The 23,542-nt window shown below is 40.5% G+C and overlaps 1 protein-coding gene across 5 annotated transcripts in view; it reads right to left on the reverse strand.

Moving 5' to 3' along the window:
- Nucleotides 1-1,780: 1,780 nt before the first annotated feature.
- Nucleotides 1,781-23,542, reverse strand: part of CRLF1 (cytokine receptor like factor 1) — a 287,036-nt gene continuing 265,274 nt past the window's right edge. For 2 of the 5 annotated variants that reach the window (XM_073655163.1, XM_073655165.1), the window contains exon 8: nucleotides 1,782-2,180. In XM_073655163.1, the coding sequence (XP_073511264.1) occupies nucleotides 2,080-2,180 (101 nt within the window). In that variant the 3' untranslated portion in view covers nucleotides 1,782-2,079. Of the gene's footprint in view, nucleotides 2,218-23,542 lie in introns of all 5 variants that reach the window. The other 3 variants (XM_073655164.1, XM_073655167.1, XM_073655166.1) reach the window with 3 other exon arrangements.

Consider the following 23,542-nt stretch of genomic DNA (forward strand, 5'->3'; position numbering starts at 1 on the left):
CTCTGGTGCCGGCCCTGGGAACGCGCAGTCACGTGACCACAAGTATGCGATATGCATACTCCAGGCCACAATCCGACTAGATGTATCTGGCCTCGCTCAATTCACTTGTATTGAGAGAGGCCGTGCACATCTAGCTGTCACATGACTGCAATTATGCAAATCACAGCACCAGCATCAGAGAATCCTAACAGCCTGCACACTGCGCGGTGTTAAGATTCACAAGTCTACAGTTACATAGAGTGACTGCAGCATGGTACCCTGAGGCAGGACAACCCCTTTAAAGTTTTTAAGGAAACAAAGACCAGTTGTTATAAATGAAGCCCAGTGTTTCAAAATCCCCACTCTTGTAAGATGTGATGTTAATCTTTCATAAGGCCAATTTTTCTTGTATGCATATGTAACTGGGATTTTTCTGCGTGTAACTTTTGTGTGTGCATTTTTCATATTTTTTTTTCAGCGCTGTTAACATATGTTAGATATGCTGCTGATTTTTCATCTAGATTTGTTTGAGAAAAATCTGCAGCTTATTCCTGTAGCAGCAAAATGTATGAGTTTTTACCAAATTTCATGCCACACACGTCAGAAAAATCTAATAGCAATAACTTACCTGCATTGGTATTTTATTTTCATATTTCATCTAAGTAATGCATGCAGATTTTGTCTCAAATTTTGATGCAGATTTGCCATAGAACAAAACACACAGATTTCTGAAAGCCTTTTATAGCTGAATGGGACTTTCAATAAAATTTCTGCAGCAAATCTGCTGCATGTGAACTCACCCTCAGAAAATACAGTAATAGTGTAAAGTATAAGCTCAGTGAGCTGTATAGAAAATATATTTAGGGCTCATTCAGACGTCTGTTTTTCGAGCACAAATTCTATCTGTTGTTTTCATGGATAGAAATCGTAGTCATTGTCTACAGAGCTGTTCACATGTCCGAGTATTTTCATGGACTGAGTGGTCTGCACAAAATCTGGGAGACATGTCTGATCTTGATCAGAGTCTCGTATCAATCTCACTAAAGCAAGAATATGTCAGTGAAAAATCGCATAGCACTTAGATGCCATATGTGTGCTGCCCATTTGTGACAGATTGTTTGGTATGAGAAGGTTGAGACACCTCTATCAGCTTTTTTCATCTGAGTAAAAAGTTACGGAACTGACTAAACTGGTAAAAATTTGTAATGACCAAACTCTGATGACACCTTACTCAAAAACACTGATGAAACTTGGACCGATTTTTGCATAGGTGAAAAATCACTGACATCTGAATGAGCCATTAGAGTTAAAAGGAGTTCTATAATTTGACATAAAGGTAAATTAATAAAGCATGAAGCCTCATAAAAATAACTGAAGGAAGTGCAGTATGTCTGTATAGTTGCACAAGACTTAGAGCACCTGCAACGAAGTAATAATGAACTATGTGTTGTAGTATGGTAACTCCGTATTTTTCCTTAGCAGTGATTTAAGAAGAGAGTATCTTTGTAATGTTTCATGAGATGCAACATGCAACAAATATATTGATGAGAAAAGCTACATATGAAAAAGGAAATTCATGGAAGTACAGTATAAGCCGTAGATGTCTATGGGTGCTAATTTACATATCTTCTCTAATATGGCTGTATTTAAAAGACCTTGACTGTTTTTCAGTTGAAATTTAGTTTGTGAACACTGCTCTTCAGGACTTAAGGAACGGTCAGCATTTTCTTTCATAAAATCACAGATGCTCAAGCTGTAAAAACAAATCTTCATTTCTGTAATTATAGACAAAATATTTTAATTTTTTTTAAAATATCTAACTGATGACAAGAACATATAAAACACATAAACACTACATTTCTGTGAGCATTACAAACATGATCAAAATGTACAAAATTTAAATAAGAAATAAAAATAGGATTCCAGGTAAAACCATTGAACACACACAGTTCTGTAAAAAATAGTCTCATACAAGACTTTTTGGTCACCTTCAAACCGTGATTTCAGAGGTGGAATGTGACGTACATTGAAATGAAAACACGCAACTTCATCTCTGCTGGAGTCTCTTTCTTTAGAACAACAAAGCTTGCCATCGGGATCTCAAAGGGCGAACTTTAAAGTCTTCTCTAGGCGATGCTCATGTTTTGCTGCTGCTTTGTGGAACGTCCTCAGATCCGCTTCCTTTGCGTCCTCCTGCCCGGCTGAAATAAGATGCTATAACTTATCACCTGGTAGAACCTGAAAGTATAGAAAATATCTTCAAGGCACTTTTTCAGTTTTAAAACAGAACCTTAAATTGGTCTCATTGGTGGGGATGGTCCTAACTTATTACCTCAGTTTTTGTATGGGGATAAGTAATCAGAGAAAATAATGCTTTGTATCTGTTATTACACGATGATAACAATAGGGATAATTTATTAATCTATTCATCTAATATCTACCACTATTTTATGCACAAATAATATAAAGAATATTAATAAATAAATACAGTTATATGAAAAAGTTTGGGCACCCCTATTAATCTTAAGCTTAATGTTTTATAAAAATTGGTGTTTTTGCAACAGCTATTTCAGTTTGATATATGTAATAACTGTTGGACACAGTAATGTTTCTGCCTTGAAATGAGGTTTATTGTACTAACAGAAAATGTGCAATCTGCATTCAAACAAAATTTGACAGGTGCATAAGTATGGGCACCCTTATCATTTTCTTGTTTTAAATACTCCTACCTACTTTTTACTGACTTACTAAAGCACTTTTTTTGGTTTTGTAACCTCATTGAGCTTTGAACTTCATAGCCAGGTGTATACAATCATGAGAAAAGCTACTTAAAGTGGCCACTTGCAAGTTGTTCTCCTGTTTGAATCTCCTCTGAAGAGTGGCATCATGGGCTCCTCAAAACAACTGTCAAATGATCTGAAAACAAAGATTATTCAACATAGTTGTTCAGGGGAAGGATACAAAAAAGCTGTCTCAGAGATTTAACCTGTCAGTTTCCACTGTGAGGAACATAGTAAGGAAATGGAAGAACACAGGGACAGTTCTTGTTAAGGCCAGAAGTGGCAGGCCAAGAAAAACATCAGAAAGGCAGAGAAGAATGGTGAGATCAGTCAAGGACAATCCTCAGACCACCTCCAGAGAGCTGCAGCATCAACTTGCTGCAGATGGTGTCACTGTGCATTGGTCAACTATACAACGCACTTTGCACAAGGAGAAGCTGTATGGGAGAGTGATGCGAAAGAAGCCTTTTCTGCAAGCACGCCACAAACAGAGTCGGCTGAGGTATGCAAAAGCACATTTGGAGAAGCCAATTTCTTTTTGGAAGAAGGTCCTGTGGACTGATGAAACCAAGATTGAGTTGTTTGGTCATACAAAAAGGCGTTATGCATGGCGGCAAAAAAACACAGCATTCCAAGAAAAACACTTGCTACCCACAGTAAAATTTGGTGGAGGTTCCATCATGCTTTGGGGCTGTGTGGCCAATGCCGGCATGTGGGAATCTTGTTAAAGTTGAGGGACACATGGATTCCACTCAGTATCAGCAGATTCTTGACAATAATGTTCAAGAATCAGTGATAAAGTTGAAGTTATGCAGGGGATGGATCTTTCAGCAAGACAATGATCCAAAACACCGCTCCAAATCTACTCAGGCATTCATGCAGAGGAACAATTACAGTGTTCTGGAATGGCCATCCCAGTCCCCAGACCTGAATATCATTGAACATCTGTGGGATCATTTGAAGAGGGCTGTCCATGCTCGGCGACCATCAAACTTAACTGAACTGAAATTGTTTTGTAAAGAGGAATGGTCAAAAATACCTTCATCCAGGATCCAAGAACTCATTAAAAGCTACAGGAAGCGACTAGAGGCTGTTATTTTTGCAAAAGGAGGATCTACTAAATATTAATGTCACTTTTCTGGTGGGGTGCCCATACTTATGCACCTATCAAATTTTGTTTGAATGCAGATTGCACATTTTCTGTTAGTACAATAAACCTCATTTCAAGGCAGAAACATTACTGTGTCCAACAGTTATTACATATATCACACTGAAATAGCTGTTGCAAAAACACCAATTTTTATAAAACATTAAGCTTAAGATTAATAGGGGTGCCCAAACGTTTTCATATAACTGTAATTGTAATTGGCCATTTACTTGCACTGTGATCCTTCCTTAATGTTCTTAAAGGGAACCTGTAATGTAAAAAACACTATTAACCTGCAGATATGTGACGGTGCCTGCACTGCAGAGAGATAATTAACTTTATTCCTCCCGACAGGCTCGGGCTTTCAGTCTTAGGCCATGTTCACACATTAAGTATTTGGTCAGTATTTTACATCAGTATTTGTAAGCCAAAACCAGGAGTGGTGACGTGTTTCTATTATACTTTTCCTCTTATTGTTCCACTTCTGAATTTGGCTTACAAATACTGATGTAAAATACTGACCAAATACTGAACGTGTGAACATGGCCATAGGGGTGGGACAAGTCAGCATCAGTCACTGCTCAGTGACAGTGATAGGTGGCTGTAACCACACTCAGGCATGGACTAACTTCCAAGACGGCAACGGGGCTCTCAGTGCGGGCACCAGGCAGCTTCACAACACTATTAACCTGCAGATTAACCATATATTTTTATACATGACAAGTTCCCTTTACAGTAGGCTCTAAAAAATATGTATAAGAGTCCCACATAGAGATGGAAATTTAGTTGAGCAGAAATTAATTCTACTAAAGTGTTACAAAAATCTGTATTCTCCAGAAAGCAGATTTTTTTTGTAATTTGCTGTGTGCAAATTCAGCAAAATGGTAGCCGACTGGCTGCCATTTTGCTGAACCATAGAAGACTGGCAAAAGGATAAAAAAAAAATAATGCTCATCTCCCTGCCAACCTCTTTGCCCATCTTCACTGCTGTCTCTCGGCATGCAATCCTTGGCACCTCTTCTTACTGCTACCATATGCTGAAACCTAAGGCATCTTCACGCTAGGCTGGGGCTTCCAGTCGTAACTAGGCCTGGGACGTTTATGCCCATATGCATCATAGCAATGTTGTGATGTCATGATGTGTGCCACAACCTTATAACTCACGTGTAAGGCAAGTACTTCCAGCTGTGACTAGGCCTAGGACTTCTCTGCCTAGGCACAGGGACTTTTAAGGCCTAGTCACGGGTGGAAGTTCTGGCTTAGTGTGAAGATGGTCGAGGTTTCATAGTGAGGTGATGGTCAGTAAAGGCATCTAGGACCGTGCATGGGACAGTGAGCCACGGAGTTGAGCAGCAAAATGAGTATTAATTGTTTTTTCATTCTACATTTTATTTTTTTTATGCCTTAGAGTCTTTCCAGACCCCAGAGCATAATAAAAGAAACGCAATTCGCAGAGAACAAGTTTGTTGCAAATCGAATTTCCTGGGAAAACCCATGCAATTTGGTGTATCTGAATCTCATCATACCGGCTCATCTTTAGTCCCACAGTGTGATAAATACAGTACATTCAGCAGCGGAGGCAAATGAGGGTACGAGTTTGTGATAACATTGAGGTATTACGGGATAGCTTGTGCACTCATTTGGACCTGGTCTTTATGCCAAATGGACTTGGTTCCTGGTAGTGACCTACCCTTAGAGCACACAATATCATCTTCCAACATCATTTTTTAAAACTAAAGGGTAATATAAATAATGTTTTTTAAATGTACTTCCTCTAGATGTACATACACTGTACTGTATATTCCTCTAGGCATTAACTACAAAACACAGATGCTAGAGAGAATATTAGTAAGTTTACTATTTTTGACAGACATGCAAATGACACAAACTGCTATATGTGAATATAAAGAATTTCTTGTTTTGTTTTATGTAATTTTCATTCATTATATAATGGGACATTCTGAGACTTTCTAATATCTCCCAATTTCTCCACATTTTCAAAATGTATTGTATGCTGATCAATTACAGCTCATTACAAGAGACCTTTGTTAGATGAAGATTATCTGAAGAATGTTTCTAATCACTGACTGTAAGTGCAGTAAAGATCTTTCTTCTTTGCTGCATTCTTCTATTTGTTTTGTAGTCTATTTTATGTGCTTGCCTATTTTTTTCTTTTGTTTTCCGCTTTGAGGGCAGAATCTATCAATTCCAGATGTTTTTAGCGGATTCGTCTATTGGGACTTTTTAAAATATTGCAAAATTTGTAGCAACGTCTCCCCACCTACCCCCCTTAATGTATTTTGGAGTATGCCAGTATTTTGCCCCAATTTCTGCGACTTTTTTTATGCCAACATGCCAAAATGTCCAAAACAGTAGACAAAAAAGAAGACTATTTTTGACTTTGTGCAAGATTCATCAACCGTGTGTGCCAAATTGATGAATTTGGTACCAAAAACAGTGATTAATACTACAAGAGAAAAAAGGAAAGTGACTTAAAAGATACACAAATGATAAATAGTGCAACTATTTCCTTAATTGTGTGAAAATATAATACCAAAATATCCTACATATGTAAACAATTTTGAAGTGTTTCTTATAACTCACATAAATGTTTCTCAGTTTAAACTGATGTTCTATAATTTTAATGTTATGTCATATCTTCAGAAGATACCATAAAATTAGGATCAAAGTCGGTCATCTGGTACAAATGCTGGTCGTGAGAATTAAGGGAGCAAGTATACTTTGGCATTTCTCCTACAAAGTCATGCTCCTGGCCACAGATTTGTGGCAGCTGATCCTCAACAATCATAAGGTGATGGAAAATCCTAACAATAATTAGTAAATGACAACTCTATTTTCTGTTGCTCATTTACTATTTTGCTAAAAGCCTTTTATCACCTTAGGAATTGATAACATAGCTGGTAGGTGAGGATCCTAGATTTGTGACATTTATGGTATATCCCGTGCATAAATATCTAAGGAAAGTTTATAGGAAAGGTGGAAATAGGTAGAGCATGAAGATATCAATGAATCATCTGTAATTTTTATTTACACTAGTTATGGACTCCATTTATCACACTATAATATATTAATTAACATAAAAAGGTCGTCTCACCATCTTAAATGTGTAAAAATACAAAAGCTTACAAAAACAAGCAGCTTTGCAATTTACTTGTAATTAAAAATCTTATCTGTTCTTAAGAAAGCAGGGATTTAAAATTTTATTGTTTACTATTTGTTGCCAAGGTTACCAGTCACCACTACAATCCATCAGCAGTGGCAGGTCTCCTAGGCAAGGAGTACAGCGCTTACAAGCTCTTTGCTATAGAGTGGGTTAAGGCTGCTCTGAAGCTGGCCTGTTCACTATATATGGCCAGTTAAATTGCCACTATGCTCCTCCAACTCTGCAGAGACCAAGCAGTCTCTACTTGCTGCATTGGAGAGAGAACAGTTTGGGTCAGTGGCACAACCATGCCACTCCTCCAAACTATAAATCATCAGGAGTGCACCAATTTCTTGCAAGCAGGAAATCAGGAGACAGAAGGGCGGTGTTCTCAAGTTCAACAACTTGAAACAACCTCTTTCAAATGTGGAAAGCTATATATTATCAGAAATTTTGCATTGCCATCTCACAATATATCTTGATTACTTATGTAAATATTTTATCTGGCTAGATAGGAAAATATGCAACAAGTCATACCAATACAACCAAATGGTTGTTGTGACAGATAGATGGTTGCAGTGTGCTATGGCGTCAGCGCACTATGCAGCTTATTCACATTGAATGAGTACTCAAACATTAATGTAGCACAGCAGGTATCATGATGGTGATTGCTAGATCTGTACATTGCTTTTTATTTGTAGATTAAAGCCCCAATTTATTAAGACTTTGGTTTTGCACACGAGTCTAAATGAAGGCACTGCTGGAATAAGATATGCCTAATATATTAAGAGGTATATGGCTCTTAATGAATAAGGCGCATCTTACAACTGCCATGTCCCTTCGCTGGAAAAGTTACTCCAGCCACGGTCTGCCGTATATTACTGCCATAAAGTGTGCCACTTTAGTGGCATAAAATACAATAAAATTGCCTTTTGGGCTTTGTCACACCCCATTCCATCCCACCTTCACCCAAATTCCTGGAGTTGGCTATGAGCCGACGCAGACTGGCACGGGCGTAAACGTGCCAAATATCACAATTTGTTTGCACAGATTTGAGTTGCTCAAAAATTTAGTAAACTTTTAAGGTGTTTTACACCTTTGTGTCTACAATTGCATATATTTCTGATATATGCTTCTAAGCTATAATACTGCATATACTGTCTTTGTATGTAGGCACATGATGATAGAGTATGACACCACATAAATATGAGGACAATTCATTTAGAATATCATTTTTATATTTCAATAGATGTACCTGAACATTTTTTGCAATTTTTTTCTTCATTGAAGTCAATGGGTTAAAGGATGAAAAGAACAAATGTAAAAGATGGCAACCAATGCTATCCTCCATCTATTTAATGAATAATTTTTCCCATTTACACACAAAAGGATTAAACAAACAGATCACAGAGTCCATATTTTCTTCACAAAACTGTAGGTCAGGGCTAACACATCGCTCGGCTTTCTGCTATATCATTAAAAATGAATTGTAAATGGCTTGTTTTCTGAGAATAGCCACTTGGATTCTGTGAAACCATGCCGCTATTAACAATAGGAAAACCATCAGCAATTCATTTCTAATGAGGCAGTGGAAAGCTGCTGTGACCTTTAGGAAGCAGACTTTTCAGCAAACGCACCTTTGATATGTGCTACACATATGCAGAATGCTACGTTTCACACTAGTCTAAACTTTGATGCATAAACAGGTAACAACTGATGAACAGTACATTTGTACCTTGGTTCATCTGTTCTAATTAGTTCAGCGGTACATTTCTATTTATGATACCTAAATGGAAACTTCTTTCTGCAAAGTAGAACATATGTGAGATGACTGATTTATCTACAGTACTATAAAAGAATTGTGTATGTAATGCAACCCCTTGCTACCTGATAAAACATATTGTTCTGTACTACCAGTTAGGCTTACTTTTTTAGGGGGCTTATCTGATTAATTAAACAGGTCTATTATACCATCACTAGTATACAACTTTAAAGAAGCATGTTATTATATTATTTAAGAGAATGATTTCCTGTCTAAGCTTGATCTCTCTATGTTATTTTTATAGGAAGGCTTAAATGAGCCAATCTGAACCAGCTGTGACTTCCATTCCTGGCATCCCTTCTTCACACTCCTCCAGTACTTTCTCCCTATTGCCCTATAAATTCATCTGTGACTTTTCTAGCTAACAAATTCCCACTCTAAAAGCTTTATGGTATCTCAATTAGCACTGCAAATGGAGCGACTTTTTTTAATTGTTGTATAAGACAAAAGGCGTCAGTCGTCTTATATGTCCATTGAAATGGAAAGAATGTTCTAGTTCGTGACCATGTCTTTCTTCCGGAGACTGATCATTAGAAATAAAGGAATATGCGAGATTCTGATGTTTTTAAAGGAATAATAAACATAAAAAATGCACATAAAAATATATCAATTCTACCTCCCATAATCTCCACTTGTCGTTTGATCATATTTTGTCTCACATTACAAATACAACTGAGAAAAATCTCGTTGAATCACAGAAGACAAAAATACTTTCTAGCCCCACCCATTGTTTAAGATCCACTCCTCAGTAATTCCCTGGATGAAAAGTTGAATACTTTCCAGGAAATTAACTTTTATGTTCCCTGCATAATTTCTACAAGACTTGCAGAAAATTATTTTACTATTCATTTCTAAAGTTCTATACGCACACATGCATTTATTTCACAATAATTCTTATTAAATTGGTATAATCTCTATTCCACTGCTTGAACTCGCTTCTATACTGAGATACAATACAGCAATATAGACCATAATAGACCAGATGATATTTTTCTTTTTACAGTTTCCTTTTATTTCTTTCCCAGACTTATCCTGTCCTAACCATCTGTGTCTTAGAGTACTTCAAACTGCTGTCGACTTTTCCCTATTTTCCTCCCTTTCCTAGCAGTCAATTCATTTAGCATTGAATTTCCGGGTAGCATTAAACAAGTGTGACATGGTAAGTAACTTAGCCATGTGAAATAAGGCATGCCATTAATCACAGGAAATAATTGTCCTTGGAGTCCTCTGAAAAATATCAAGTATTCCAAAATAATGTTCTAATGGTCAGAGAGTTTCACACTCGAAAACACGGAAAACATTTGAGTGTGCTTCTTAATGACAAGTAGGTTCTGGGACAACTTTCGTTCTATTACAAGTGTCATCTATAGCTACACTTTTTCAGACAAGCTTGTTTTAAAAGTACAGGTTCACTGAACTCTAACAATATATAATATGGCACCACTAGAGACATATAAACACATTAGAGACTGAGCAGGGAAAGGCTTGTAAAATGGTGTATACATTTTTAGTCTCAGCTAAGTACATAAAAAGTACATTTCACAGAGTGGGAAGTGGTAATCAAATTGGAGAAAGTATGTATTGTAGGGAAAAGTTAGTATTGTGTCAGCAGAGGTAGTAATACCTTCTCTATCAGAGGCTCTTATTGTCACATTCTAATTTCTTAAATACAGTCATATGAAAAAGTTTGGGCACCCCTATTAATCTTAAGCAACAGCTATTTCAGTTTGATATATGTAATAACTGTTGGATACAGTAATGTTTCTGCCTTAAAATGAGGTTCATTGTACTAACATTGTACTAACATTGTACTAACAGAAAATGTGCAATCTGCATTCAAACAAAATTTGACAGGTGCATAAGTATGGGCACCTCACCAGAAAAGTGACATTAATAGTTAGTAGATCCTCCTTTTGCAAAAATAACAGCCTCTAGTCGCTTCCTGTAGCTTTTAATGAGTTCCTGGATCCTGGATGAAGGTATTTTTGACCATTCCTCTTTACAAAACAATTCCAGTTCAGTTAAGTTTGATGGTCGTCGAGCATGGACAGCCCTCTTCAAATGATCCCACAGATGTTCAATGATATTCAGGTCTAGGGACTGGGATGGCCATTCCAGAACATTGTAGTTGTTCCTCTGCATGAATGCCTGAGTAGATTTGGAGCGGTGTTTTGGATCATTGTCTTGCTGAAAGATCCATCCACTTTGTAACTTCATATTTATCACTGATTCTTGAACACTATTGTCAAGAATCTGCTGATACTGAGTGGAATCCATGCGTCCCTCAACTTTAACAAAATTCCGGGTGCCAGCATTGACCACACAGCCCCAAAGCATGATGGAACCTCCACCAAATTTTACTGTGGGTAGCAAGTGTTTTTCTTGGAATGCTGTGTTTTTTTGCCACCATGCATAACGCCTTTTTGTATGACCAAATAACTCAATCTTGATTTCATCAGTCCACAGGACCTTCTTCCAAAAAGAAATTGGCTTCTCCAAATGTGCTTTTGCATACCTCAGCCAACTCTGTTTGTGGCGTGCTTGCAGAAACGGCTTCTTTCGCATCACTCTCCCATACAGCTTCTCCTTGTGCAAAGTGCCTTGTATAGTTGACCGATGCACAGTGACACCATCTGCAGCAAGTTGATGCTGCAGCTCTCTGGAGGTGGTCTGAGGATTGTCCTTGACTGATCTCACCATTCTTCTTCTCTGCCTTTCTGATGTTTTTCTTGGCCTGCCACTTCTGGCCTTAACAAGAACTGTCCCTGTGTTCTTCCATTTCCTTACTATGTTCCTCACAGTGGAAACTGACAGGTTAAATCTCTGAGACAGCTTTTTGTATGCTTCCCCTGAACAACTATGTTGAATAATCTTTGTTTTCAGATCATTTAACAGTTGTTTTGAGGAGCACATGATGCCACTCTTCAGAGGAGATTCAAACAGGAGAACAACTTGCAAGTGGCCACTTTAAGTAGCTTTTCTCATGATTGCATACACCTGGCTATAAAGTTCAAAGCTCCATGAGGTTACAAAACCAAAAAAAGTGCTTTAGTAAGTCAGTAAAAAGTAGGTAGGAGTATTTAAAACAAGAAAATGATAAGGGTGCCCATACTTATGCACCTTTCAAATTTTGTTTGAATGCCGATTGCACATTTTCTGTTAGTACAATAAACCTCATTTCAAGGCAGAAACATTACTGTGTCCAACAGTTATTACATATATCAAACTGAAATAGCTGTTGCAAAAACACCAATTTTTATAAAACATTAAGCTTAAGATTAATAGGGGTGCCCAAACTTTTTCATATGACTGTATTTTACACTTCAAGGAACCATGTGAGATGTGAAACAAATACCAATATGATGTTGTTTTACAAACTCTCCAACCTGCATCATGATCTTATCATTGACTATGGGTTTCTTTTGTAATATTTGCTCTATTTAGCACTGTGGGTGGATTTATTTAAATAGGAAAGCCGGTTGTAAAGTAGATAAGTATTGTTTTTTGTAAAATATATCAAATCCCAACAAAGTATAACTTCAACAACAACAGTCATATAATATAAATGTGGTGCCATGTAAGACATTAAATATTATATAGAGATCAGCAAATCAATTTGATGCTAATCGAATTCAACTCAAATTTTATAAAATTCCCTGAAAATTCAAACAATTTGCAATTAAGTTTGTGCAAATCTCCACAAAAAATGTCACCACCTTTTTCTACGTTGCAGATTACTTCAGTCACAGAAGACTGGTATGACCTTAGGGGCGACAGTCCAGACTTCCCCATAATGCCTTGCACTAGGACATCACATTCTAGGGACTATCAGAATCTGTGTAGAATCCTAGGCAGGGAATGAAACAGTAATTTTAGGGTGATTTAGAATAGTGAGCGAATGTCCGGCTCACAACTCAGCACTAGATATGGGAAGAAAAAGCCCTAGAACACTGAACTCCAGACAGTGTTGTGTTGTATAACTGCAGCAGTGGAGAACATGAGTGTAGCAGTGTGAGAATAATACAGAAATTCAATTGATGGGTGAGAGAGATATAGGTGAGGTGCCAGCAGCAGTGCCAGATTCAATGAATTGATCAGCGATATGGTGTAGTTGGCATCTGTCCTGCTGCATTTGAATTACAATTAATTACACATTATTATTTTCTTCATTCTTAATGCACTAAAAAGCAGAACACAGCACAATATTTTTTCAGAAAAAAAGAGGGCAGAGGGCATTATGGAAGATATGGCACATCACTTGTCTCAGTCATTGCAAGATGATGATACCCCTGACAGCGTCGCCATCAGTTTGAGTCATTGTTCTGAATAAAACAGTCCATCTGACCACAAATGAGTAAGAAAGATCTTTTTTTGGACTGTTTCTTAAATAAAAAAAGAAATATGAAAAGTCTATCAGTGTGCTGCGTTATTACATGTGCTTTTGGATATGACCAGATTCCTATATTGAGGTTAATTTGGTATTATTAAGGCTGTGATTTTTTTAAATAGCTTGAAAGGAGTTAGAAACAGTCTTAGGACACATCAGAGTGTTACACATGTCCCCTTAGGCAAAATTGGAGGCTTTGCTGCAAATCAATTTGATGCAAACCAACTTTTTAAAAAAAATGTTGAATCTGGCAAATTTTAATTTTTAAAGTTTCGATTACCCTTTAATTTTGTAAATTGTTTTTACCAGTACTGACACTACATAAGCTTTCTGTTACAATTTGATTAAATATTACCTCCCTACATATCTCTGTTAACATCATATACCTTCACAGCACCAGCTTACGCTGCCATCACACTATGTTTGGGAGATCCCACTGCTTGAGTTCTATAAACGTTTTTTGAGCAATAATGAAGTGCTCACTTTCAGGAGACATGCATTGAAAAATGTATCTGTTTTCAGAACAATTTACTGTTGGAAGCAGTTCTTTTCAACACTTAACACTTGCTAAGAGTCAACTGAGCTCCAGACTGCCCAACGCAAACCTGCAAAAACAGTTAGGCTGTGTGCCCACGATGCGTTTTTTAAGCGTTTCCGCAGCGGCAAAAACGCTGCAGAAATGCTTAAAAAACGCATGGTAGAAGGCCTGCCATGTTCCCCAATGATAATCCGCATGTGCTGTGCACATGCTGCGGAAATTTCCGCTGCGGATTATCATTGCGGAAAAAAACGCAGCACTACCAATTATTTTGCTGAAGTGCTGCGTTTTCGCCGCCATTGACTTGCATTAGACCGCATGGATTACGTATCACTGTATATGTAGATGCGCATTCCATGCATTCTAATGTGCCGATGGTACCCAGGTCTAGAGGACAGGAGACTCTCCTCCGGACCTGGGTACCATAGAAAACTGTAAAAAAAAGAATAAAATAAAAAATAAATATGATACTTACCTTCTGTCGGCCCGCGCTGCGCTCCTCCTCACATGTCGGCAATTTGCGATGTACTGAAGGACCTGCGCTGATGTCAGAGTCATGTGACAGGTCACGCGACGCTGACCTCGGCAGGTCCTTCACTCTACCGCTGCCGGCAGCCAGGACGGAGCGAAGCAAGACAGCGGGGGCCATCGGAAGGTAAGTATATATTTATTTTTTTAATTTTGGACATTCTCTTGGGTCACACTTTGTAAATCCATGATGTTTGCATGGATTTATATAGTGTGACCAAGTTGACAAGCACTTTCCAAGTGATGCTAAAATCGCTTGGAAAGCGCTTGTCAACCCGCTTGCGGAAATGCATGTGAAGAACGCTTCATTTCCACATGTCCCTGGCAGGAAAACGCATGTACAATCCACATGTACAATCCGCATGTACAATCCACATGCGTTTTTTTCTGCCAGGGAGATGCAGAAACGCTCAGGAAAAAATCCTGAGCATTTCTGCATCGTGGGCACATAGCCTTATGAGTAGAGATGAGCGTTGTTCTACTCGAACTGCTCGCCAATCTCAAATTCGAGCTGTTTTGGGCGGTGTTCGAGCCGGTCGGCGAACACGAACAATTTGAGAAAAATTCGGCTGTTCGAGGTTATGTTCGATAACTGTTCGTGCACCAAAATCATAACTGGATTTTTTCTCAGTAATGATGAAAATTAATGTTAATACGCAGTTTGAGTGTACAGCGGGGCGGGGGGAGGGGCAGGGGATGGATCTCTGCAGGAACAATGAAGATCTCCATTTTTTTTTCTCTTTCCCGCATTTGCAGTGGGGAGGTGCAATCTGTCAGCCTATCAGCAGCGCACACACGGAGCGAAGTGCTTTTTTTCACACAAGCAAGGGCATGTGTGATTGGCAGTGTATGTCACATGTCCTTGCCCTATAAGACCAAGCCATTTTCCCCGTCGCCACCATTTTCTCACTGCTGCAGCTGCGTGTTAGACGGCACCGCTGTTGCTGTGTGTGCTATACCTTGTTAATTTCAAGCCAATTTTCGCACAAATATACAGATAGCTTGGGAGTAGGGAATAGTTGTGATTGCAGTCCTTTTAAGGACTAGGTTACAGCATTTCCTACGACTTTTATCAGGGAGGTCTGTGCTCTTAAATAGATAGGTTGTGGGAGTAAAGACTAATTGTAATTGGAGTCCTTTTCAGGACTAGGTTACATGAGTTCCTATCAGTTTTTGCCAGGCAGGTCTGTGCCAGTGCTGTGCAAGTTTTTTTCACAGCATTTGGCTGAATCTAGCAAAGCTAATCCTTTTTGGCCTATTGCAGAGTGTGTTAGTCAGTGGAGTAGCCTATCTGTGTTGCAAGATATAACACCTGTGTATAGAATACCAATTTTTTTACTGCACCTAGTGAAGTAAAATCTTTTGGGCATAGCATCATTCTATTAGTCCATCTATACTGACCTCCATCAGGTTGCAAACTGAATATAATTTTTTTCTGCATCTAGCTCTGAAAAAATATTTGGGCTTCTAGCGGTGTGTGGGACTTGGTCTATTAGTCCATCTATACTGACCTCCATCAGGTTGCAAATTAAAAATAATTTTTTTCTGCATCTAGCTCTGAAAAAATATTTGGGCTTCTAGCGGTGTGTGGGACTTGGTCTATTAGTCCATCTATACTGACCTCCATCAGGTTGCAAATTAAAAATAATTTTTTTCTGCATCTAGCTCTGAAAAAATATTTGGGCTTCTAGCAGTGTGTGGGACTTGGTCTATTAGTCCATCTATACTGACCTACATCAGGTTGCAAATTAAAAATAATTTTTTTCTGCATCTAGCTCTGAAAAAATATTTGGGCTTCTAGCGGTGTGTGGGACTTGGTCTATTAGTCCATCTATACTGACGTCCATCAGGTTGCAAATTAAAAATAATTTTTTTCTGCATCTAGCTCTGAAAAAATATTTGGGCTTCTAGCAGTGTGTGGGACTTGGTCTATTAGTCCATCTATACTGACCTCCATCAGGTTGCAAATTAAAAATAATTTTTTTCTGCATCTAGCTCTGAAAAAATATTTGGGCTTCTAGCAGTGTGTGGGACTTGGTCTATTAGTCCATCTATACTGACCTCCATCAGGTTGCAAATTAAAAATAATTTTTTTCTGCATCTAGCTCTGAAAAAATATTTGGGCTTCTAGCGGTGTGTGGGACTTGGTCTATTAGTCCATCTATACTGACCTCCATCAGGTTGCAAATTAAAAATAATTTTTTTCTGCATCTAGCTCTGAAAAAATATTTGGGCTTCTAGCAGTGTGTGGGACTTGGTCTATTAGTCCATCTATACTGACCTACATCAGGTTGCAAATTAAAAATAATTTTTTTCTGCATCTAGCTCTGAAAAAATATTTGGGCTTCTAGCGGTGTGTGGGACGTGGTCTATTAGTCCATCTATACTGACCTCCATCAGGTTGCAAATTAAAAATAATTTTTTTCTGCATCTAGCTCTGAAAAAATATTTGGGTTTCTAGCGGTGTGTGGGACTTGGTCTATTAGTCCATCTATACTGACCTCCATCAGGTTGCAAATTAAAAATATTTTTTTTCTGCATCTAGCTCTGAAAAAATATTTGGGCTTCTAGCAGTGTGTGGGACTTGGTCTATTAGTCCATCTATACTGACCTACATCAGGTTGCAAATTAAAAATAATTTTTTTCTGCATCTAGCTCTGAAAAAATATTTGGGCTTCTAGCGGTGTGTGGGACTTGGTCTATTAGTCCATCTATACTGACCTCCATCAGGTTGCAAATTAAAAATAATTTTTTTCTGCATCTAGCTCTGAAAAAATATTTGGGCTTCTAGCGGTGTGTGGGACTTGGTCTATTAGTCCATCTATACTGACCTCCATCAGGTTGCAAATTAAAAATAATTTTTTTCTGCATCTAGCTCTGAAAAAATATTTGGGCTTCTAGCAGTGTGTGGGACTTGGTCTATTAGTCCATCTATACTGACCTCCATCAGGTTGCAAATTAAAAATAATTTTTTTCTTCATTTAGCTCTGAAAAAATATTTGGGCTTCTAGCAGTGTGTGGGACTTGTTCTATTAGTCCTTCTATACTGACCTCCAGCAGGTTGCAAATTGAATATAATTTTTTTCTGCATCTAGCTCTGAAAAAATAGTTGGGCTTCTAGCGGTGTGTGGGACTTGGTCTATTAGTCCATCTATACTGACCTCCATCAGGTTGCAAATTAAAAATAATTTTTTTCTGCATCTAGCTCTGAAAAAATATTTGGGCTTCTAGCAGTGTGTGGGACTTGGTCTATTAGTCCATCTATACTGACCTCCATCAGGTTGCAAATTAAAAATAATTTTTATCTGCATCTAGCTCTGAAAAAATATTTGGCCTTCTAGCAGTGTGTGGGACTTGTTCTATTAGTCCATCTATACTGACCTCCATCAGGTTGCAAATTCAAAATAATTTTTATCTGCATCTACAGTACCTCTGAAAAAATATTTGGGCTTCTAGCAGTGTGTGGGACTATTTGTGTTAGTCCATCTATACTGACCTCCATCAGGTTGCAAATTCAAAATAATTTTTTTCTGCATCTAACCCAGCCAATAGTTTTGGCCTAACACCACAGTTTGGCCACTCAGCTCTGCTCGGTTACCATCCATTGTTTTTTTGTGCAAACAACTCCAGAGTTGTGAATTAGTTAACCACCAAAATGAGTGGAAAAAGGCCTGCTGCTGGTGGAAAGGGGAATAGGCGTGTTGGGAAGGGGAAAAAAGGTTGTGTCCGTGGGGTAGGTGTTAAAGCAACAGTAACATCTGCAGAAGAAAGACCATCTTCCAGCCAAACTAAAATGTCTACTTCTTTTAGCGGACAATGTGATAAGATCCCTTTCTTACGGCCACGCCAATCGCTACAAATTCCAGATGAGGCACAAAAACAGCAGGTGCTTCAACGGATATCAAGTGCTCCTTTAAGTGGTCTCTCCTCCACATCAACTTCAACATCACAAATACTCCAGTCCTCAAAGGTGTCACCCAAATCGCACTTGCTTCCTCACAGCTCCCAAATCTCCAGCTGCCCGTCTGAGTATGAGGTAGAACAGATGGTTGAGTCTGCAGAGCTGTTTACTCATACTATAGCCTGGGAATCAGAGGTCGACTCCAGCGCTTCTGTGAATCCAGACGAGGAAATGATCTGCACTGATGCCCAGAATCTTTATGAGTCGGATCCAGGACCAGACGCAGAAGGTTCTGACCATAATGTAGACCCTCATTCCCAAACTGTAACTCCTGTTGGTGGAGACAATGAGGAAGACGATGATAAGACTCAAATACCTGATTGGAGCGACAACTTTAGTTTTTTGTCAGGGCAGGAACAGGTTGGCTCTGAGGACGACGGGTGTGATAACGCACAGGGTGATGATGATGAGGTCGGAGATCCCACTTACTGTCAACCCACAGTCAGCCAAGAGATGAGGTCAGCAGAGGAGGTGGAGGAAGATGCTAGTGACGACGAGGTCAGGTTGCGCCTTCCTGGACAGAGACGTAGTACTGGAAGCACGTCAACAACTGCATCCTCAAACACAACTCTGCCTCTCACCACAAGTCGTGGTGGCTCTTCAGGTCGCATGGGTGCTAAGCCTTGCATAGCCTGGGCATTTTTTCAGATCGATAAAGATGACCCAACTCGTGTTATCTGTAACATTTGTCAGCAAAAGCTAAGTAGAGGCCAAAAAATACATAGTTTGAGTACTTCATGCATGAACCGGCACATGGACATGAAGCATAAGTTGCAGTGGGAAGCTCAGTGTGCTACAATGCGGCCTAGCCGGCCGGGCCAATCACCGTCTGCCATATCTTGTGCATCCGCGGCCTCTTCATCCTCTGTGACTGGGGGGACAGCAGTCACACCTGTTTTGGGGCGCAGACCTGCCACCTCTTTACCCGCAACAGCCAGCGTGATTGGCAGGTCATCATTTTCTTTGGAGGTGGTAACACCAGCTGGTGTTGAGCGCTGTCCGACATCGATAGCACCACCTTTGGATCAAGGCAACCTAACATGTCCGCCTGCATCTTCCTCACAGACCGGCAGTTTGCCGGGGACACCCTTATCAACCCCGTCTAAGCACAATAGCCAGCCCTCGGTCCCTCAGATGTGGACAAGTAAAAGACCATTTCCTCCTAGCCATGAGAAAGCTAAGAGGTTGAATTTCACCATCTGCAAGCTCTTGGCTACAGAAATGCTGCCTTTCCGCCTGGTGGACACAGAGGATTTTCGAGACCTTATGTCCGTCGCAGTGCCCCAGTACCAGATGCCCAGTCGGCACTACTTCTCAAAGAAAGGTGTGCCTGCGCTCCACCAGCATGTCGCACACAACATCACCGCTTCTTTGAGAAACTCTGTGTGTGACAGGGTGCATTTCACCACAGACACTTGGACGAGTAGGCATGGACAGGGGCGTTACATGTCGCTGACTGGGAACTGGGTAACTATGGTGACAGCAGGACAAGGGGCTGCTGTCCAAGTCTTGCCGTCCCCACGAGTTGTGCGTCAATCCTCTTTATGTCAAAGTTCCTCCACTGCTTCTGCCTCCTCAACCTCCTCTCGGTCTTCCACCTGCACCCAAAGCCTGTCTGGTCATGCCACAAGCTTTCTAACTGCGCAGAAGGGATCCTGCACACCTCCTTACTATGCTGGCAGTAGGGCTCAACGTCATCAGGCGGTTTTTACATTGAAATGTCTGGGAAATGTGAGTCACACAGCTGAGGAGTTGTGGTCAGCTCTGGAGAACCAATTTCATGAATGGTTGTCTCCACTGGACCTGAAACCAGGGAAGGCCGTGTGCGACAATGCTGCAAACCTGGGTGCGGCCCTTCGCCGGGGCAATGTCACACACGTGCCTTGTATGGCTCACGTGTTGAACCTGGTTGTCCAGCAATTTTTAGCCCACTATCCCAGACTAGATGGCCTTCTGCAGAGGGCACGGTCGCTGTGTGCTCACTTCCGCCGTTCGCATCCCGCAGCTCAGCGACTTACATCTCTACAGAAGTCGTTGGGCCTGCCACTTCACCGGCTAAAATGCGATGTGCCTACCCGGTGGAATTCAACTCTGCACATGTTGCAGCGACTGTGGCAGCACCGACAAGCCCTGGTGCAATACGTTCTGACGTATAGCCTGGGCCAACGAGATTCAGAGGTGGGGCAAATCACGCTGGAGGAGTGGTCTCAGATCAGGGACCTATGCACCCTTCTGCACAGTTTTGAAATGGCGACGAAGATGTTTAGTGCTGACGATGCCATTATCAGCATGACTATTCCGGTGATTTACATGCTGGAGCACATGTTAAACAGAATTCGGAGTCAGGTGGTGGCACAAGAGGAGGTGGAGGAAGTAGAGGAGGAGGAGTTGTATGCGGAAGGGCTAACATCTGCAAGGTCCAGACGGTCGGCAGCACCAAGGCGGCAGGCATGTGAGGGTGGGGGAGATGGTTTTACCAGGGCGCATGGTAGCAGCCAAACTAGTGAGGAAGGTGCAGGAGCCCAGGAAGAAGTGGAGGACGAACTGATGGAAGACTCATCAGATGAGGGAGACCTTGATCACATTTCTGTTGTGCGAGGTTGGGGGGAGAGGACAGAGGAAGGAAGCATGATTGTTACCTCGCCACCAACACAACAGGGACTTGGTGCTCCTGGATGCGCAACACACATGAGTGCCTTCTTGCTGCACTACCTGCAACATGACCCTCGAATTGTGAGAATTAGAAATAATCCTGACTACTGGGTTGCCACACTGTTAGATCCCCGGTACAAAAGTAAATTTGCAGAAATTATTCCTGCCATAGAAAGGGATGCACGCATGCAGGAGTATCAGCAGAGACTGTTGCAGAATCTTACATGTGCTTTTCCACAAAATACCAGTGGTGCACGTAGTGAATCTCACAGTTCCAACTTGCCAACCGTGGGACCGTCAAGTGTTCAGCACTCAAACCGTAACAGAACCACAGTATCTGCTGGTAACATCAATTTTGCGGAATCATTTCACCACTTTTTTAGCCCATCCTTTGCAAGGCCACAGGAGACAAGAAGTCTGACACATAGTCAACGCCTAGAGACGATGGTACAGGAGTATCTCCAAGTAAACATTGAAGCCACGACTGTGTCACTGGACCCTTGCTCTTTTTGGGCTTCCAATCTGGATAAATGGCCGGAGCTAGCCACTTACGCCTTGGAGATCTTGTCATGCCCCGCAGCCAGCGTTCTGTCTGAACGTGTGTTCAGCGCTGCTGGTGGTGTGCTGACAGATAAGCGCACGCGGCTCTCCACTGATAATGTAGACAGACTCACGTTCATAAAGATGAACAAATCATGGATCCGAAACGACTTTTCTACCCCTGTGTCATCCTGGGGAGAGTAAAAGCTTGATGATTGGTTAAAATCACCCTACCAACCGTTTTAAGCTTTCAAATTACTAATCATGTTTATCTGTATCTTGACTGGAAAATAATTTGGGCTTTGTAGCAGTGTGCAGCACTGATCCTATTAGGCCATCTATACTAAAGCTTCACCAGATTTAAAATTAAAAATAATTTTTAGCTGCATCTAGCCCGGAAAATAATTTTGGGGCTCCGAGATGCGCAAGGCACATAAGTGCCTTCTTGCTGCACTACCTGCAGCATGACCCTCATATTGTCAGAATTCGAAGTAATCATGACTACTGGGTTGCCACACTCTTAGATCCCCCAAACTTTTCGATCAACCTTTTCATTTTAATAAAGACCAAAAAAATGGTCATTTTTGAAATTATAAGCATTAGCAGGTTGTTAGAAACTGAAATCAAACAGTTTTCAACTCAAAACTTTATTCTAGGTGATGTTACATTTTCACATAGGACCCCTTGTTCGAAAGGAGCTTCTGAACTCTCTCGTCCATTGAATTTGTCAGGTTTTGGATGGTTTCTGCTTCAATTGTTTTGCATGAGGACAGAATACCCTCCCAGAGCTGTTGCTTAGATGTGAACTGCCTCCCGCCATCATAGACACTCCTTTTAATGATGCTCCAAAGGTTCTGAATGGGGTAGAGGTCAGGGGAGCATGGGGGTCACACCATAAGTTTGTCCCCTTTTATGCCCATATCAGCCAGAGATGCAGATGTTTTATGTGCAGCATGAGATGGTGCATTATCATGCAGAAAAATGATCTTGCTGTGAAATACACGGTTCTTCTTCTTGAACCATGGCAGGAAGTGCTGTTTGAGAAAATCCACATACATTATGGAGTTCATCTTTAGCGCCTTCAGGGATCCTAAAGGGGCCGACAATCTCTCTCCCCATGATTCCAGCCCAAAACATTACTCCACCTCCTCCTTGTTGGCGCTGTAGCCGTGTTTGCGTGGGGTGTCCATCAACCAGCCATCCTCCACTCCATCCATCTGGACCATCGAGCGCTGCACGGCACTCATCCGTGAACAAAACAGTTTTGAAATCAGTCTTCATGTAATGTTTGGCCCACTGGAGCCGTTTCTGCTTGTGTGAAGTGGATAGAGGAGGTCGACAGGATGGCGCATGCACAGCTGCAAACCTCTGAAGGACCCTGCATCTTGTTGTTCGGGGGACGTTGGAGGCACAAGCAGCTTCAAAAACTTGTCTGCTGCTATGACAAGGCTTTTTTGCCGCTGCTCTTTCAACCTGACGTAATTGCCTGTAGGAAAGAGTCCTCAATTTGCCCTTATCAGCACGCACACGTGTGTACTGTGAATCAGCTACATACTTCTTGATTGCCAGGACACTTCATCCTGATCATCGCACAATGTTGATTGTAGTCATGCCTTGACCTAAACACTCCACAATTTGTTGCTTCTCAGCAGCCGACACATCCTTTTTCTTTCCCATTTTGGCAGAAAATGTAGGCTGCTTAATAATGTGAGAGAGCCTTCTTAAGTAGTCTTGCCTTTCATTGGACACACCTGCCAAACTAATTAGCACAGGTGTCTGCAATTGCTTACAGTGATATAAAGAGCCCTGACACACATCACCATCAATGAGTTTAACTGACAAACAAACAAATTCTTCCCTTATCACTCCTAAACACTTTTTGTATAATAATTTGGAACGCAGTGTACATGTGCTTTTCCACAAAACACCAGTGGTTCACGTAGTGAATCTTACAGTTCTAACTTGCCAACCGTGGTCTGTATGGAGTTGTTCAATAAAGGGCCCAAAATTAAGATAACATAGATGGAAGAGGTCTCTATGAATAG

The sequence above is a fragment of the Phyllobates terribilis genome, unplaced genomic scaffold, assembly GCF_046119375.1.
Source record: "Phyllobates terribilis strain yellow unplaced genomic scaffold, ASM4611937v1 Scaffold_1__5_contigs__length_1240528914, whole genome shotgun sequence".
Taxonomy (NCBI): Eukaryota; Metazoa; Chordata; class Amphibia; order Anura; family Dendrobatidae; genus Phyllobates; species Phyllobates terribilis.